The sequence below is a fragment of the Chroicocephalus ridibundus genome, chromosome 4, assembly GCF_963924245.1.
Source record: "Chroicocephalus ridibundus chromosome 4, bChrRid1.1, whole genome shotgun sequence".
In the NCBI taxonomy this organism is placed as follows: Eukaryota; Metazoa; Chordata; class Aves; order Charadriiformes; family Laridae; genus Chroicocephalus; species Chroicocephalus ridibundus.
In genome coordinates, this window is record NC_086287.1 from 30,604,938 (window position 1) to 30,624,578 (window position 19,641).

The following is a 19,641-nucleotide window of genomic DNA, read 5'->3' on the forward strand; positions in this document are numbered from 1 at the left end:
TAGAGGGTAGGACACCCTAAGCAGAAAAAAATTAAGAAAAACACAAAGACAGAAGAATGTTATGACAACTTCTGAAAGCAAAGTGATGGGCCTGCCTGCCAAAACAAACAAAATGGGTAAATGCATGACTACTGCTGAGAAGTGTCTGGATACCATAGAAGACAACACACATGACATAAAGGGAACATGTATCGGGAACACAGCTGCTGGATAGCCCTACAGTAGAAAGCAGGCTGATACGACTACTTAGCACAAGGGATTAACAAGGATTTTGCTGTTTCTTCTAGGAGGCTGGCACTGGTTGCTTTCATTTTCACAGTGAGCATTTCAAGAATAGTTTTGCAGACCGAGGTTCAGTTACAGTCCTAATATTTTGATTGTGAATGGGACCTCAAGCAACGAGGCTGAAAAAATGCTTGCAGATTGAGAAAGAATACTTTTGTCTCTAAGCTACAGAAGATGAAGGAAGTAAACTCACAGGAGGGCTGGTGTTCACTTCTGTTCCAAACACTACCCAGCAGAGCTCTTTCAGGCAAAAAAAAGAGTGAAATCTATTGTTTTCTAACATTTCTGGGATCTGTAATACAATCTCTGTCTGAGGTATGAAATTCATCATCATGATTACAACATGACTTGGAAGGAAATCTTACCTGTTGGTGACAAGTCATCTCATGAGATGACTAGGAGCAAAGGGTTCACAGCCATTCTTCTGACACAGAGCTTTACTCTGTTCTTTGGGTTTTATCTAAAATTTGGTAATATTTATGCAGATGTCAGAGAAAGATGTTACTGCTACAGATGTTACAGAAATAAGCAAGTCAGCATAACTGAAAGATGACCCAGTAACATGCAGCAGAACTTTGGTTAATAGATTTACATGTTTGTAGCTGCTAATTCATTCATTCAGGTAATATTAACCCCATCCCCTCCCCAAAAGATAGTATCAATTCTGTTATCAACAATATAAAGTATACATGCAGAAGCACTACTGCCAATTACCCTGCATCAGTACATTATACCAATAAAATATGCTGTAGTTAGCCACTTGTATTCTGTATTTCTGATAACAAACACAGAATTGCAAAAAGTTGTCATACCTTTATGATTTAATACTGTTCTTCATCCAGTTAATTTTTTTTGTTATAGCTAGAAATATAATACTTTTTACACAATAACGGCTTCTTAAAGGCCTTTACATATTTCTACATATTTGAATTGTGTCATTTAAAAAAAGTATTTTCAATACAAAAGTAAACTATAAATCAGAAAACGATCTTTTGTGCTGAGTTTGTGTATACCCACAGCACACGCAACAATAAATACTTAAAAAACACTACTGAAAAGAATGACAACAAAATATTAACATGAGAAAGCATTAACAAGTTCCCTGACAACAACATCTTACAATCACACGCAGATCACACGTAATAGGAAAGCCTGTCCTTCATTTCCAATAGAGGGTAATAGAAGCTAAATTTTTCTCGTTCTCAAGCAACTCAGCTTGAAAAATAATTAACAGTGAATAAACAGAACATGGAAAAGAGGGTAAATCCTAGATACTCACCATCTGAGGCACGAAACAGTAAAGCCATACAACAAACAAATGTAGGCATACTTGGTGAATGAGATGTAGATAAGTTAATGCTACTGCGAAATCTTTCTTTCATAAAGAGAATATTGATAGATTTTCTTGTTCCACTTTTTTTTTGCGAGGGCCACTACACATTTTAGACCAGAATATGTAAAATAACTTCATCAAGCCTGCAGACTTCCAGAAACTGATTAGTGGCTTCACAACTGAAAAAAAAAGGTCACAATGTCCAGACCAAAGGAAGAGGCAAAATTGCTCTTGTGGTAATGGTTACCTGTTCATTTAAAAGCAATTAAAAATCTTGAAAGAAATTGAAGTAACAAAAACATTTAAGTCCTACATTTCAGTCACAATCATCTACCATTCTGTTGAAAATGAGTAATCCGCTTATCATCATTACAATAATTTTTCCTTACATCCTCTGTTACTGGCAGACCTAAACTTCCTTACTCACCACCTCTCTTTACAGCTTAACACATATGTTGAATCACAAGAATGACTGCAGAGGGTATTGACCTGTCTTTTAGCATTGCAATATTTCACTTTAGGGACTCTGGGGGGGCGGGGGGGGGGGGGAGAAATCAACAAAAAGCAGGTCTATTCATTCTTCTTATTCCATTTCCCACAGTATTCTTCATCAACTACTGATGTTGTGGTAGTGGCACTATCAACAATACAGTTTAGCTGCTATTTTTGAAGATATCTCCACTGCCCAATTAAATCCAAATTTTATATTCTGTGTGTCATTTTATTGGCGATCTACGCTACTGGTTCAAAATCTATTTCTCCTTGAAGGAAACAAGTTCATTTATATCTTGTGGACAGCTCAAAAATCTTCACCAGAAAAGTCTGTATATAAAGTAGTCTAACAATTTTCAAAGTAAACAGGCTGAATACAAATGTACTGGAATACTTCCAAGAACACCAATAGCTTTTACTTCCCTTTAGTTTTTTATTTTTATTTTATTTAATAAATCTGATTCTCCTTCTTGAAGTCATCTCATTTTTATCCTTAATTTCATGTAATACACTAGCAAAGCTTTATGTAATCATTTAAAAAAATTTTTTCTTGAATTAAATGGATTTTTTCCATTTCTATACTTGTAAGTAATGAAGGTTTGAACTTTAGATAAAAGTTCTCCATGATTCCATGATTCTCAATAACTCTCAGAACTTTTCACTGACGAAACACCATTTGCACACTACTTTGCACAGGGGGTGCAATTTGTAATTTCTCTCACCTGCCTCTACTTCTTAGGCTGAGTTTTGCACCATGGAGTGACTATCTGAGAACATGAACTGGATCCCTTTTTTGATTAAAGCAAACTCAAAGATGCACTCCAGGAATGCACCTAGTGCATTCTGACACGAATGAGTATTCGGTTCATAGGAGCTGGCGAAAGCTAGTCCAAAGTAAAAACCAACCAAAAAAACCACCCTGAACCCCTAACAAAAAACACTCCTGCCAAACATGTTAATGTGGATGTCAGGGGCTGAGAACTATTTCATACTCCAGATCAATTCCTATTTGTTCACACTACTTGCTAATACAGACATAATCAATCACAAAGTTGCATTTGTGAACATTCAAGAAATGGCAAGTGGGTAAAAGCACGGAGGGAAATGAACACACAGGTCAGACATATTAACCTTTTCAGACTCCCCATGAAATGTAAATATGAGATGCAAAAATCTTGTTTGTCACCTATCAAAAGAATTTTTACACAAACTCATCTGGGTATCCAAAATAAAGTATTTTTGCAGAAAGACTTATTAGAAAGTTGCCTAAGAAAACCAGCTTTTAATATGAAACACACAGAGGGATTTATTTTTTTTTAATTTTTAAGAAAATGAGAGACATTTTATCCAACAGGTAAGCAAACTGAAATTTGATTCAATGCTCAGTACCTAACTTGAAACTGTGAATTGTTGAGTACCACGGAAAACTTACTTTATATACCTCTACAATAATTTTGGTACCTATAGAACTTATGGCATGCACAGCGAATCAGTCTCTTCAGAGGGAATACTGTTTGAATTCTGCTTGTATCACATTGGAAATTTCCTCTATGTGTTGTTGTACTGAAACAGGCAATCAATAAGTATACAAAACATTTTGTCTTGCCTTCATCCTAGGGTTTTGACATTAAATATTTAAATTAATTCTAGAAATTGGTTTGGAAGACTAAGCTGTATGAACCTAGAGCTTAGCACCATGATAGATGAGTCAAATAGCAATTAATCAAACAAGCTTGCATGCAAATTTACTGTCATTTTCAAAGTGGTGAGGAGTTTCTAGGTACTGAAGAGAAGATGAATGTTTAACTGAAAATTCATTAAAGTTGACAATTAAAGACACAAAGCTTGATCATGCCCTCAAATACTATGCAGACATGTATTTTCTGAATTCTGCACAACACACTGTTTGCAGAGGAACAACAGGTGATTTAACAATGCAAACAATGATGTGTCTCAGGGCATCATTCAGCCAAAACCTTATGGCAGTGAAAAGAAGAAAAGTAGTATCAATTAAAAATTTGCTTCAGAAGTTCAAAAAGACAAACCGTAATCCGCCTCTTCAAGGAAACATTGCATTAACTTTTACATATTTACTCATACCTAGCATTCATGAACTAAATACAAAAATTTGGTATAAGAGCTCCTTAGGGTAATTTCCTTCAGATCCTCCTCTCCCTCCCACTAATGACCTACCAGCTGACCTGCACTACCAGCTGTGAGAAGCATTAACTCAAAAACTACAAGCCCTCATGCAACCAAAGCCTTGCTGAAGTCAAATTAAGGAGTAAGCTGCAGAATACTCACTTTCACTAGTGAAATGCTGACTCCAGTGAAATCAAAGTGAGTTTCATGGCCTACTAACAGATTTCTGCCTACAGAGAAATCACAACCTCTGATATATCAACGCAAGAGCCCAACTGACACAGATGTGTTATGTCCCCAAACCTTCTCCTGTCATGCTGTCTGAATATTGTGCCTCTCCTCAGCTTTCTAAAAGCCTTGAGAACTGAGAGTTACATACAGTCATTAAAGAAAACAGCACACCATGACGAAAGATTAAACGGGTGTTTTTCTTTTGGGGAACATTCTACCAAATCAGAAAACCCAATGTATCATGAGGATTCTGTTTGGCCAGTTCTCTAATTTTAGCCTCCAGTGGACTAAAATTCCTACTTCAGAAGAAAAAAAATACTTTATACATCTTCTGAACGTAGCCAAATATTTAACTGAGTATTCCCGTGGAAAATATTCATGCTCCAGCTAGCACAAATATGTCTGAGGTAGAGAGTCAGAGCATACCTAGCTGTCTCAAAAAGAAAAGAATTATTATAATTTTTCAAGCTACGTTTGTTTTTAGAAGTAAGCAGCCAAGTAGGGAAGAACCTGTCCTTTTGTGAGATGCAAAAGATTCTTGATGCTCTTCAGCATCATTCCCAATAATTTTACTCCGTGCCTCCCAACTACAGCAGTTACTGGCTCTGTTTGGCTCAGTGAAAATTCTGTAACTGATGAGATTCACTTAGTTTATTCTCAGAAGCAGTGAAGAAAACATAGATTTAACCATGTTCGGTATAACATGGACTTCCTAAAACATGGATTTAGTCAAATTTTCAAAGGGTTATCTTTATTTAGGAACACAGGAAATGAAATGTGATATTATAAAGCACCATTATAAAGCAACACAACCAAATGGAAAACTATATGGCTAATCACAACAATTACTCATATAATTTGGCTTTTTGTGATCTTACTTCAGGATCTCTTACTCAGCATTACCTCCAAAGAAGAGACATCTGTGAGGTTTATCTGAGGCCAGTGATGTGAATGCTAATAAAACTGACAACCGTTTCTCTCCAGCTCTTGTTTCTTTTCTCCCTGCAGTCACAGTGCAACATTTAATGTCAAATCTCAAATTAATTTTTTTTTAAAATTATTTTATATTTTATTCCATATCCCTATTGCTTTCTCTCTCTGTTTAACCATCCTGCTGGCAAGTAATTTCCCCATGGCCACTCATCTGCTACCTCTCAGAGAAAAGCACAGCAAATGAGGGCAACAGGAATTTGCTGTTGCCTGCCCACAGGAAACCAGCCATAAGAGTGAACCAGCATGGCCCTTAGATGCTCAAATTACAATAAACATCTCCTTTACCTTCACTTCCCTCCTCAAATAAGCCCATGACCAAAATCATCAGTACCCCACAGCAGCTGCCTGGTTCACAAACAACTGTGAATATAGTGTCCTGCATTTTCCTGTTCCCAAATATCAGTGGCAAAAGGGAAAAGGTAACAGAGGAAGCATCCTGGCACAGCAGCTAGAAGGTCACTGTCAAATGTGCTCCTGCCACCCAAGAACTCGATTGGTATCCTTAACCAGGAAGTATCAAAGGGCACCAAAACACGGAGTTTAAAACTGAACTGCTAATTCAAATTACTAAAAATAACATCCCAAGCCGGAGCTTGAGTTGCAAAGGAATCACCTCTATCCTAAGATTAGAGAGTTATGAGGCATTGTAACCAGTCACCTGACTATTCCCCAATTAGGGGCTCAAGATCTGTAAATAATTTTTTTCATTTATATGTGCTTCTGTTGGTTTCACACTTCATGCAGTTCTTGGGTTTATTACTTCAGTAAGACCTGTTCACTCATGTGTGCCGAGAATGTCTTAATGCTCTGTGAATCACAGATAACACGGAGTTCTACACCTTATTTGGTGTAAAAGGAGGGAAAATGCTTGAGTAGAATGTACAAAAAAAGTTAACAAGAAGCTGGCTTGTTGTAAGCACAGACATTTGCCAGTTATTAGTCATTAGTCGAAACTGATAATGATGGGCAGTCAAGCATAGTGCTTCTCATCTTTGTTTTCAATGACGATAAACTGCTGCCTGCTGCCAAACGGTGCCTCAAAATGGAGAAAGGTACTTAAACTTCCCTCAGATGAGCAACTGGGTGCATGCCAATTTTTTACATGAACAGTCATAAGCATGTTCCTGCACAGCAGGATGTGATCAAACTATTCAAAGCTGTAAAACCAGGTTTGCTTGCCAGTTATGTTATTGCTTCAAGATCAGTGTACTACAGACGATACTTTGCCAGCCATGAAACCACTGTTTTTCCTTAACAACAAATTCTACACCTTTAATATTTAAAACTCTGTATAGAACTGACTGTTCCCAATTAAAAAAATATTTACAAAATTGAAGTTAGGACCGACAACATATCAAACACATGTTCTCCTGAACTGTAAGCCATCACTTAGCTTTAAAAAAATCACTTCCTTCAAGCTGTATCAATTAAAGGTCCCCTTTCTTCTCTAAACCAGAAGAAAAGTAATTGTAATGACTTACTTAAGTCCTCAGCTTCAGCTGCCAACCCTGTAACATATTAACATTCCTGTCCATAAGGTGTGATGTGGTTAATAGGTGGTTGCTAGTTTGAGACATTGCACTGTATTGCCTCCTGCTGGAAACCACTTTTTTTGAAGTATTTTATGAAGATCATACAATGTGACCATGCCATATGTAATCTTTATTAAATGTCTATCACTAATTGGATTACTCAAACAAGAAAGACTTTTGAATAAAGGCAGAACTGTAGTACAACCAACAGGACAAATAAGTTTTTTTCCTTGAAGAGGTTAAGACAAACCCGATCATTACAGAGAAGAAACTGGTGTTCTATTTCTCACAACAGTCAGCATCTTTCTCCATTTTCCTTTCAAAGTCAGTCATAAAACAGACTCAAGGTCCCCAGTATAACACAATATCTGTTCACTAACAAGCATATCTTAGCAAATACAACCAAACAGTTGAGTTTGTTTTTTTAAGGGGGTTGGTACAGGAGAAGATGGATGTCAATGTTTAGCCATGCTTTAGTTGTTTGTTTTTTATTCACTTGAAAATACATACTAAAAGTAGTATCAAATATTTGAGTTTATACCATTTTATTTGTTTTTGCGCATACAAAAAGTAGTTTGCATATTTGCTCAGCAATCTAGTGAATGATCTAAGATTACATACACATACACAGCTCAATACAGTGATAGAAGTGCCTCTATCTGCTTCGTAGTAAGAAGTAACATTCATGTTTGAAATCTCAAAAAAATATGCTGTTCTTGGGTGTTACGGCTCAAAAGAAACATTTTCATGACCTTTCCAAGACATGGACAGTGCTCTTGATTTTTTTTAAGAATAAAAAAATTATTCAAGTAAAATTCAAATAGAAGAATCGCAACTAGCTAACCATTGTCAAGTATGCTGCAACAGCAGTCCAGTTAAACGCAACTTAATACTATGACTACGAGAACAAGTATTGCAAAACTGCATTTCAAAGACTCATTGAAAGTAATCTGTATTTCTTTGGTCATAGGAAATGCACAGTTTATAGAATGTCCATTCTCTAGGAATGTAACCTACTTGAAATCGAAGCAATGTGTTGGAGCTGTGAAGACTTTTGAGTTATCGTTTCTTACCAAGAAAAATCAGAAATCCTACAAGTAAAACCCAAAAAGCTAGATACTACTTATGTTCACTGAGTTCAATTGTCAAATTCCAGGCTATTGTGAAGAAAACCATAAAGAAGGATAACAGGTGCAGTTTCATTAAATACAGTCAAGTCCCAACCCTTATTATTGTATATGCAGTTCTCTGTCATATGGAACTGGTTATGGTAGGTCACTCAAATGGCATTGCTGTCTCCAGCACCATACAACAGCAATCAGGAGCAGTGCAACATGGTGTTCACACAATGTGTCATGAAGCATTTAGTTTCCATTGCCCAATTACCTCTGAACTTTAAAAATGCCTTTTCCAGAGGATAGTCACTGCATGTTAATGGTTTACTCTATTTACACTTTGTCTCAGCCCCTTCTCATCAATCCCCTCCCCCATATTTGATGTCACCTCCACCAAAAAGAAAAAGATTTTAACTTCCAGATGTTATGAATGTCTGAGGCAACCTCAGATCTTACTTCCAATAATTTGCATTTGTTATGCTAAGCATATACATCCCCTGAATTATATCTAGTCCCTTTGTGGTCTAATGTAGGAATCCCTCTCCTACTGTTCTTGCTGTTAGCACTGTAATAACTACTGCTACTGCAATGTTAACAAAAGACTACTAATAATTCCAGTACAGTACGAATTCCCAAGGAATCATCAAGTGAGAAACGCAGGTTGAAATGGTAGCTTCAATTCCAAGGACCTATTTTCTAGATTCAAGAGTTACAGCCATAAAAGCATTGCGTATGTGAAAACACAACACATGATCAATAGAGTTCTATTAATAATAACTAATTTCAAACAATGTTATTATAAATTGTAAATGGTATCACGGCAGTACAGCTTAATACCAAATATTTAAATTTTCATTTGGAGCGGATTTATTATTTTATTCATTTATTTTTTCAGCTGCACTATGTACTTAACATTAACTGTACTTTTTGCTGACAGGCCTAAAGATGGCTTTGTTAGTTGTAGCACTTGAACCATTACTATATATAATAATTATCTTTATTAATTTCCAAGCTGATTACTTGGAAAAGATTACTTCTTAAACAGGCAGATTAAAAATCAATTCAGTTAAAATGTATATTAAAATGCCATACAATGACATTCTTCTGACATTCATAAAAGTTTCATGGTCCAAGTATTCCTGAAAGTCCCCTTCAACAAAGAGGCAAAAACTGACAAAACAAAAATAAAAATATCAATAGATCCTTCTCTTTTGCTGAAAGCTTCTTTCTTATAAGCTGCTCACTTTTAAATGCCCTGTGCAAAGAAAAATGAACATAAAATTTTGGCAGGACTGTTGGATGTTTCCCAATAGCTACGCTGCTCCTCATTATTATAAAAGCAAAAGAAAGTAGGCTGAAAAAGCAAAGTTCCAACATTAACATCTTTCAACATTAACATCCCTTGCAGTGCATCCTGGATAGACACACAAAATATTTTAAGCACCAGGCAGATGGGGCTTTCAAGGTTAAAGTAGGAGAGAACGCAAAAACAACGACTGCAAAAAAGTGAAAATTACATGGTGTGTAGAAGAGACTCTTTTACCAGGAATCTTCTCAATACAGCATAAATCCAATCAACATTATCAATACCACTCAAGATCACAAACCTGACTTTAAATCTAATAGAAATTAGTTAGATGTGGGCTAACTTTGGCAAGTTACATTAAAAATATAAATTTTCAATATTGGAAAAGTCAGATGAAATTTCTCGCCTGGCATGAATACATAAGGAGTTTCATTCAGTCTAAAATCTTGTTTTCCCAGGAGATATATCCCCTACTTGTAAGACTTCTCCCTACAGCCTGTTCCTATTGAGCTAAATCTAGGTTTAAATCCAGGAAAGAAAACTGTGAGGAAAACCAAAACAACAGAAAAACTCTTCCACAAGATGAGAAAAGTAAGGCAACTCTCTTCATGGTGAAGAGATTGAAGATAATATTGTTCTTTGAAAATAGGAAATTGCAAGGAATGAGTATCTGAGTAGAAAAAGGACCCCAGCTTCTTTCAAGTCATGTCGCAGAAGTGAAAGACTTTGAGTCAAGGACCACATGCTGATTTTTATCTCCTGAATGTAAAGCAGCAAAGGGATGAATTGCTTGCATTGTTGCATGTGGTACCCTTTAATGTATATTTTTGCTACTTATAATCCTTTACAAATCCTTGAGTCCCAGTTAACTGTTATCCAATGCATTATACCAATACAGCATACGGCAAAACGAAGCCCTTAATAGCCTTTTTTGTTGATCAATACACTGAAAACTATTTTGTTTTAAAAAAGGAGACGAATAGTGATCAGGTGCAAAAAATACAAAAATACCACGAAGAAACAGTTGATCATTAATCAGCCATTTACTACAAGGCCTCTCTGAGATTTTCAACAGAGAAAAGGAAACAAAATAATTTTGTTCCCCAAAAGCAAAGAAAAAAAAAAGAAAGAAAAAAAGAAAAAAGAAAGTTGGTATTGATTGATTATATACTTGTAGTGACTTACTTGAGACAAAGCAGCATCCCGTTGTTCTATTACTGCATTCATTTCCTCAGCTATTATTTTCTTTTTACGTTCTTTGGTCCTGTGTATTCGATTCAGAATTATAGCTCCATTCTTCAGTATATCTATCCCTGTGTCTGCATTGTTTATTCTGTTCAGTAATTCCTGTAATGTCTACCAACAGCATTATATGTTAGTCAGACATGAAGTTTTAATATATTTTATTTAATATAGGGTTTTAATTAATAGGCACATGTGAATTGTAAATTGACTGAGTGAAGTTATTGAATTTTCATATTGCAGCAAAGATGTACATTATTAGTGTGTCAATTCTTCTTTTTCCCACATCTTAGTTCTTGAAACCCACTCAATTGAACTTAAGCCTCTAAGATATAAGACTGACATCAAGAAATCTCCTCAGAGAATGGCTTACCATGTCATTTTCTTCAGGGTTAATATTTTCTAGCCTAGAAAAAAGGGACACAGAAAGCCTGATCAGTAGCATTTCCTTAGTGCAGCAAAATGAGTTCGCTTTTTAAATCTTTAGAACCTCAAGTAATTTCATTCTACTAGTCTTTAGAGTCAACCATGACACTGAACATATTAAAGTGCCACCTGCTCGACTCCATCTTTCAATAATGCTCCATATCTTCAGCACTGACTTCAGACTGTTAAGTTATTAATGTTTACTGCTATATATGACTACAAGGATCAATTGTTCATATGTGCTTAGATGAAGAAAGTTCCCCAGTGATAGAAATGACTGATGCTCTTATTTTATTTATTTCTGGGCTTACAACTTTTACCTGACGTTGTATTTTTGTTGTTTTTACTGCATCCCAAATGAAACAGGACAGGACTTCTGTGGAGGTTTTTTTTTTTTTTTCCCCATTTTAAAGTAATTCTTCTTCCACCTCTCTCTTCCAAAATGAGGAAAAAAAAAATCCTACTTCAAGTTTCCTTAAAAATATTTTGATTTTATATCTTGCATAAAATAGCAGGCTAATTCAATTCTCTGCGAGGGCCCTATTTAATTCTGGAACACCCCCCTCACACACACTTTCCCCCCTTTTTAGTTCAACAGACCTTATATTGACCTGTCAAATATAAAGCTAATACAAGGAATTTAGTCATACAGCATTGAACACTGTCTGTGCAAAAGCAGTGAGTGATAGCACAAAAATCTAATAAATGGGACTGTATGCATTTTATCTTACTTAAGGTTAGTTATAGGACAGCACATTATTTAAAACACCTATGTATATTTTGAAACAGAAGAGACCTCTCTTCTGGAAAAATGAGCATATTTAAGTTACCTTACCACTCCATTGCTACTTACTTAATGGTGACTTGTACTAAAAGTAGATCTGTCACTAGCATATGATATTTTAAAAGATACATATAGTATCATTTAACATCTACTAAACAGCTACACACATTTTTTAAACAGTGCTCTGACAGGTGCTGCTCTGAAGCCAAGACTATAGCTAGCAAACATCACAGAGCGCTTGACAGCACGAGCACCTTTTACATTAAAGCATTAGTTTTACTAGATAACATTAGATAAGACATAGGAAATCAAATGGTACAGAAATTAATTCTTTAAACAAACTAGAAATAATTCAGAATGTACTATCAGTGTACAACGACTGGTATATTTATATGGAATTCATAAGCAATAACTACTCCAATGTATCCAATCAGCATCAGAACTAAACAAAACAAAGGCTAACCTTTGCTGGGTTTGACTTGTATTCACAAAGTAACACAAATCATAAAATAACGAACATATTAAAAGTCCAAATTCTCAGAACTGTCTCCTTGACTCGTCTCCTTGTAGAGTTCCTGCTTTAGGTTTTTACATTGCTCTAAGTGCCACTTCATGTGGGACTTAAAAACGGATCACCGGCTAGTTTGTATTCACAATGAAAGGAACGGTATTTGTCAAAGTAAATTGGCAGGACTGACCTGGCTTCTCCAGAGGACTTCTACTCTGCTAAAAGTGTGGGTCAACAAAATCACCCAGCCGACCAACAGGCTGGGTAAGCAAGACACCTTAGGGAAAAACGGGGGTGGGAAAAATAACAGGAACTTCTACAATAAGTGTAGCTTTTCAGGATACTACTGGCACATGGGATCTGTCTGTAGGTGCATATACATCTCCTTAGGTGAGAGGATTTTTTAAAAAGAAGCATCCAGAGCCGTGTATTTGCCCTGCTGCCTCTCCCTGTGCTGTTGCACAGGCAATAAGTGACCCTGAGATCTCTCATGATCCAAGGATTCCTCTTTCCCCCAGTTCTACACACGTTCTGCTTCTGTAACCCCTAGGGCCGAGAGGACTGAAAGAATTTTGGTTGTTACAGTTAACTAATGACAACAGAATTGTTCCAGCTGCTAATCTAAAGAAAGCACGAAAGTGTTTGATAAAGGTTGGCAGGCTGTTCAATATTACCCTCTTGTAAAGATCTCTGATTGGAGTAAGTCCAAAGCAGATGGAAGGAGTGACCTGTGCTTTAAAACTTGATGAGTGTGGCACAAGTAGCCAATGCTCTTTAAAAAAATCCAAACCCCTATGTACTCCCCATCTGAGGCAGAGAACTTGACCTTTTGAACAACTAGCATCAGGAAGAATATATTAAGGGTGGTAGTTTGAAAAGTTCAGAGATTTCAGAAGAAGCTCCAAAATTAAATAATATAAACAAAGTCCCTCATGGCTCATCCCAACATCTCTGCTTCTTCCAAAGGATTAGTGAAGTGGTAAGGTGAACTGCAACAAAATTTCCGTTCAGCCACAGTAATAAACTACTTAGAATAAAGAGGCTGAGAAAAGTAATTTCCTAATGGGGTTGACTCAGCTTCTGAGAATGAAGCATCTCAATTTGACTCTTTCTCAGTCACAGTCCTGGCTTATTTCTTCAATTGCAAAATGCCAGACATCCAGGCAGATATAGAAATGCATGTCTTGTCACCTCAGCTGAGATGTTACCACAGCTAGTAAAGATGCCCAATGTTCTGAAAAGCCTAAGTGCTGGAGCCAGGCAGGAATCTTGGCTCCATTCAACCATTTCTTGTTTGCAAGGTGTATGGCTGCATGAATAAGCACCCTGTAAGCTTAGAATAAGTGGACCAGAAGAAGAACAGCTGAGCCTGATGGAGGCAATCCTGCTGTCTTGGTTCTGTGATGCCCAAAGGTTTCAAAAACAGCAAAGAACTTGTTCCAAAAAAACCCAAACGAACAAAAAAACCCCACACACCCCACCCCCAACCTAATAATTGCAACAGGAAATGTTTCTCTGTACCATACCATTGCTCTTTTGGGAAAGAAATATCACATTATCTAGAAGGCGCTGTCACATAGATGACTGATATGGGTAAGGGAAGAGCTGTGGTCAGCCTGACCTTGGCCAGGTTGCACACATGGATGTAGTCACTGTGGGCTGAGGTAATACTGAATATAAATTGATGGAACAGAGCAAGGCATTTTTGAAGTTTCTTACATTGTCTGATATGGCTTAAGACATTCCTTAGTATTATGACTTGCAAACTTTGGTTGACAGCAACAACAATTGCTATTCTCTAAACGATAGCAATAAGGTTGCTATCAGTCAAGGAAGTTACTGACCCTCTCCTTGGAACAAGTACCTTTTTTGTCATTACCAGGGTGTCCAGTGCCTTCTGCTATGACATGTTTTGGGGAAGGTAGTATGTATGTTCTCCAAGAAATGGAGTTTCTTCTCTTGTCTTGTCCTTATGCTTAAACTGAGTTGGTCTTCCAGTACACGAGTGAAGCAGGCAGAAGAGGTTGACGGGAAAACAAGTGATGATGTTCTGAGGGATTCATGCGTACCAAGACCTGCCACATGCTTGTCTATGGGTTCCACTGCAGAAAACGCAACAATATGCCTCATACGTGCTTAATTACCTGTGATTTCTTCCAGAAACCCAAAAGTCATTGATTGGGTCTGTCGACCAGAATAATTAATTTGCTGCAGGACTTGAGTGCCTTAATCCCAAAGATCTTGAGTTTTTGCTAACAGTTTATACACAGTTTCATTTGATTTTGGGGCCACACAAAACTTTCTTGCTTTCTTTATTCTTGGAACATACAAAATTAGAAGAGTGACAGGAGAAATTGGAAAGACTGGAGTAAGGCTCACAGTTATGATGCCTCTTAGGGGAATGTGAAGCACACTTGTAATTTCCTCAGAGACTGCTGCTCAAAGCAAGATTTCAGATGCACGTACACCTAGAATGGGCTCTGTAGAGACATTGACTCTATCAAACTGTGCACTAATTCTTGTGGGAATGGAATCCCCTAATCTTGTTGTTGAGTCATACTTACAGGCTGTGACAAACTCTAGCAACTTCTAAATTCCACAGAGTAATGGTGCACAAACTATGCAGATTACAGAAATTTATTTAGATAACATTCTCTGGCCTTACCTACAAAAATACCCAAAAGACTGGTTTCTGCCATAAAGAGGAAAGAGTGTTCTTATTAGAATCATTATTTCAAACATAATTGCCTGCCATTTAGTTAACTAACAACTGCACCTATTCAGTGTCCTACCATGAAAAACTTCTCTGTTTGCTTTGTATTTCTCTTGGTAGAAAAATAGGAGAAATTTCTCAGTCACTCTAGACCTTGGGGACTACCACAGATGGCAACCAAGATGATCACAACTCAGATGGAGAAGAATTACATGGAGAGGCAAATCGTAGCTTCAAAGCTACCTATATCACAAAGTGAGGAAAGAAACTGTTCTTAATCTTCCTCTCCTGACTTAAGAGTTTTGTTTAACATGAGATTGCCTATTTCTGTTGTGTTAACATGGCATACATAAAACTCTGTGAAGTATTAATTATACCCTTATTGCCTTACAAACTGCTCCTACACTAAAGATAAGAAAAACCCCATATATTTTTACTACATCACCCACATCATTAGTCGAAATTTTGCTGAAGAAAATGTCTAGTGGGCTTAAGGGCTTGATTGATTTCCTATACATTACAACTTCTGACTGACATTCTGGTACTCCATGTCAAAAGATCCCTATAAAATGTCACATTCGTCTTATTTGTCCCCGAATAAATCAATACCAAAGCTTTTGATTATATTTTTAATTTTTGTGATTAAAATTATTCACCTCACTCTCAGTCTCTAGAGAAAAATACAGTCTTATAGGACAGCTAATAAATTAACTCATGGCACAGTAAGACTAGCACAAACCTAGCACTTCATCATAGAGAAGTTTGTACTAAGTTATCCTACAAAACTACCGTTGAGCAGTTTACGACAGTCACAGACCGACACAACAACCTTTTTGCACAGGGCAGGAAATGTATACTTACTCTTTGAGAGACTCTTCTAAACGCTGGACCCGTAGAAATGCTTCATCTCTCTCTTCATTGGCTAACCTAAGCCTTGCCATGACAGCCTCATCACGTTCCCGTTGAGCAGAATAAACTTCTTCCACCAAAGCTGCAAAAGTAACCAGTGTGTTTAACAAATAAGTTTGTCAGGGAAATACACTATTAGATGCACTTACATGGGCCTTTGCCAGCATCTCGATTCTAAAATCAACATTTCTCCACTGACTTCGGATTACTCTGGATAAGCTCTATATTACTCTTCAGACACAACACTAAATTGCTGTTGATTGCTAAAATGAATACTTTAAGGAATGAAATAAAGCTATATTTTCAAATTCACCCCTGTATAATCAAACAGGGCAAGGAAGGGATTTGCTTTGCATTCTGAATTCTTGCTTAATGGAAAAGTAATTCTTAAAGCTCAGAATCATGAGAGACACTAGTAGGTTTCTTCTAGGACATAGAGTTAAAAGTAACGATCCATTAAAACTACTTCTACCATCACATTGCTTCCTATCAAGGTGGCGCACTGATATTAAACATTAAAAATTATAATATTTTCATATGTTTCTGGTATCACAAGAGTGGCACAGCTGGCATCTCTCTTTCTCTGCCAAGCCTTTACTTTATTGTGTAATATACTGTTATATTATCTGTTACGGCATACATGGACCTTGGAGCATTAGGTGCCAATAAACTAAGATTTACTGTCTATCCTTGGGAGCAAACTAACACCTTCAAGTCATTCCTCATCCTGAGCTTACATTTTCTTCCTGCCTCTCCCCTGTCAATATGTCTAACACCATCTCTGGCACACCGCCAGAATCCTTACCTCGACCCTGCCTCCACTAAAATCTTTATTCATACTTTCATCATTTCCCTCTGCAATACTGCAAATCTCTCCTCACAGTCATCATAAAACCCTGCAGTCAAAACGCCTAGGGACTTTCAGGGATGCCATAGCAAGACTGCTGTCACTCCAAGACAGAGGTCTATATCCTCTTCCATTGGCACAGGCACCTCCAAAAACTCAACTGAGGTCTGTAGGTTCCAGGATTCTCCATGCTCCCCTTCTAGTCTGCCAAGCTGGTGCTCAGCAACAGTCTCCTAACACCATACTACAGTCTCTTGCAAATTTTGGCATTTTTTTTCTCAAGAACCTTCTTTATTAATCCATTGCTGCTGGGCTTTCTTACCCCCTTTAGAACTCTGCTCCTCTCTGAACCACTGCTCAAGTCATTAAGATCTCAAAGAAAGGCTTCCTCTTAACTTTAAGCTAGAGCTCTTATCCCTTCCATTCTTGCCTCAATTGAACTCAACTTTGTTGCCTTTATAGGTTAAATTACTCTTAGTTCACCTTTGTACATTATTGTATGAAAACTCCACAGTGCAACATAAAACACTTAATGGTTCTTCACAGAATGGAACAATAGGCACATAGCAGTATGTTTTGGTAGCAGCTAAATTGCAGGCACAAAATACATATTATCAGTACCGAAGAAAAACCCAAACACCCCAACCAACTGAAATACAAAAAGTGGTAAATTTCAGCACAGTTTACAAGCAGCTCAGACAACCAGGGAGGTAAGATGAGTGACAAGACTAATAGAAAAAGAATGCGGAGAGATTAATTAGGATGATGTTCAAGGTAGGAAAGCAATCCTCTTGTCCTCAAGCTGGGGAGAAGAGCGTCACTGAGGAGTAAGGAAGCATTTTTTGCAGGTCTAGCAAAAGGTTACACGGTAACAGCGGACTGGACGAAAGGAGACAGGGATAGTCTAAATGTCATTTCTGGGAGTGCAGACCCTCCTTTCACAAAAATCTGCAGAGGAACTGCAAGCCTAGTCATTAGGCCAGAAACATAACTAGTTGTGTCCCAACAAGAAACAACAAAAGAAGATATTCAACATCAGAAGCACAAATCTTGAAATGTACGGAAAACTAAACAAACACTGATTTAATTATCTTCTATTCGAGTATTTACTTGTCCACAGGAATAGCGTCTTTTTTTCTTGAAGCTCTATCTACCCTGTTTGCAACAAGGAAGCTTTACTTGATTTGGAACGGAAAAAATAAAGCATGAGTAAAGCAGCTGCAAAACTGCATACACACAGAGTACTAGTCAGGAATAAGTTTGCAGCACTTGCAGAGGATGAATGTGATATCTGCAAAGGTAGGGGGCTCAGCAAGAACAAATCACACGGAGTGGGCTGTGCATTTCAGCTCACCAGGCTTCCACTTGGTTGGTGAGATCTGTGATAGCAGGGAAAGTTGTGCCTCAGCATTGACTGCCAGGGCAAATGACAATAAAACTTCTGTGTCCCGGCTGGATCTGGAATACACGAGCAGTTTAATTATGTGTAGTAATTATTACCTATCTATACCCTAATATATTTGTTTACAATAGTTCTTCCAGTAAATCATGACAGTTTATCTAGCATCATGCAAGAGACACTGCACAGAGAACCCTTTCCACAAAGCTGCAAGTGGAAACATGCAATTTTCATAATGAAAACAATTGCTGGAATGAATAGAAAGCTGCCTGAAATAACTGAAGATTTGGCACTTATTGTTTTTCTAGGGTTAATTAGGTTCCAGATTAGTTAACTTCTTTGAGTGCATCCCTTCTTCTGCCAGACCCTATAGCGTCACCACCTTAGCATGGAACCCCACAATTTGCTGACTGCTACAGTGGATCTTGAGTGTGCAATTACACTTAGAGGGACTGTGTTTTCGTATGTCCAGTTCCCTGTATGAGGAGCTATAACCAGTGGCAACGACAACTATACAGGCTTTTTAAAACCAGATCGTTGCTTATTTGTGCTTAAACCAAAGTAACGTGTATATATAACAGTATGAAAACATTCAGAAAAAACTTAAACATCCTGTTTATCTCAAATATTACCTGCCCTGATAGCAGCCCAGAGCCTCATTACATTGAACAGTGAACCCTTCTCCCACCCAAAAACGCATTAGAAAATACTGTCTTTTAACTATTACATTTAACTATTTAACTATTAACCAAATACCTGAAAAAAAATTTATACTTTTTCCATATCAATTACAGGTGTTTGGCTTTTGCTTCCATGTCTTATAAGTAATATTGCAAGTTAATTTTTTCATATTAAAACAGATTAGGGAGAGTGTAGAAAATCCTGTATGATGCTTGCATGGTAATCTAAGTTTATAAAAAAAAAAAAAAAAGGAAAAAAAAGATACTTAACTACATGGCATTTCAATACCATGTAGCAATACTGCCAGTGATCACAAGAAATGACCAATTTAAAAAATATTTGAACTCCTCATCTAGCTCGTTTTAATGGTCTACAGAAGGCTAACTCATCTGACTCCTTTACCAACCAAAACTTCAGCTGAATTTAGGTTAGCCATTTCTGTTATCCAATGCCTATACATTTCTGACTATTTAATATTTTGCAAATTCTTTTTTTTTTAATGCTATATGGAATAGCATAACAGTTACACAATTGCAGGTAGTCCAAACTATGATGTTGTTAACAGCAATGTTCACCATTCACATTAAACTATGGATGAGTCACAAGTAAAAGTTCAGGACGATAAGGATCACTAGATTCTTCAAATAAGCCAACTACAATACGTACACCTTTGGGTTGCAACGCAGCAGCAAATCTAAACATT

At 37.0% G+C, this 19,641-nt stretch overlaps 1 protein-coding gene across 2 annotated transcripts in view; it reads right to left on the reverse strand.

The window, feature by feature from the left end:
• Positions 1 to 19,641, reverse strand: part of MIPOL1 (mirror-image polydactyly 1) — a 190,974-nt gene that overhangs the window by 112,785 nt on the left and 58,548 nt on the right. For both annotated transcript variants that reach the window (XM_063332191.1, XM_063332192.1), the window contains 3 exons: positions 15,964 to 16,093; positions 11,045 to 11,078; positions 10,615 to 10,785 (listed from right to left, as the gene is read on the reverse strand). In XM_063332191.1, coding sequence (XP_063188261.1) covers positions 10,615 to 10,785; positions 11,045 to 11,078; positions 15,964 to 16,093 — 335 coding nt within the window. The remainder of the gene's footprint in view (positions 1 to 10,614; positions 10,786 to 11,044; positions 11,079 to 15,963; positions 16,094 to 19,641) is intronic.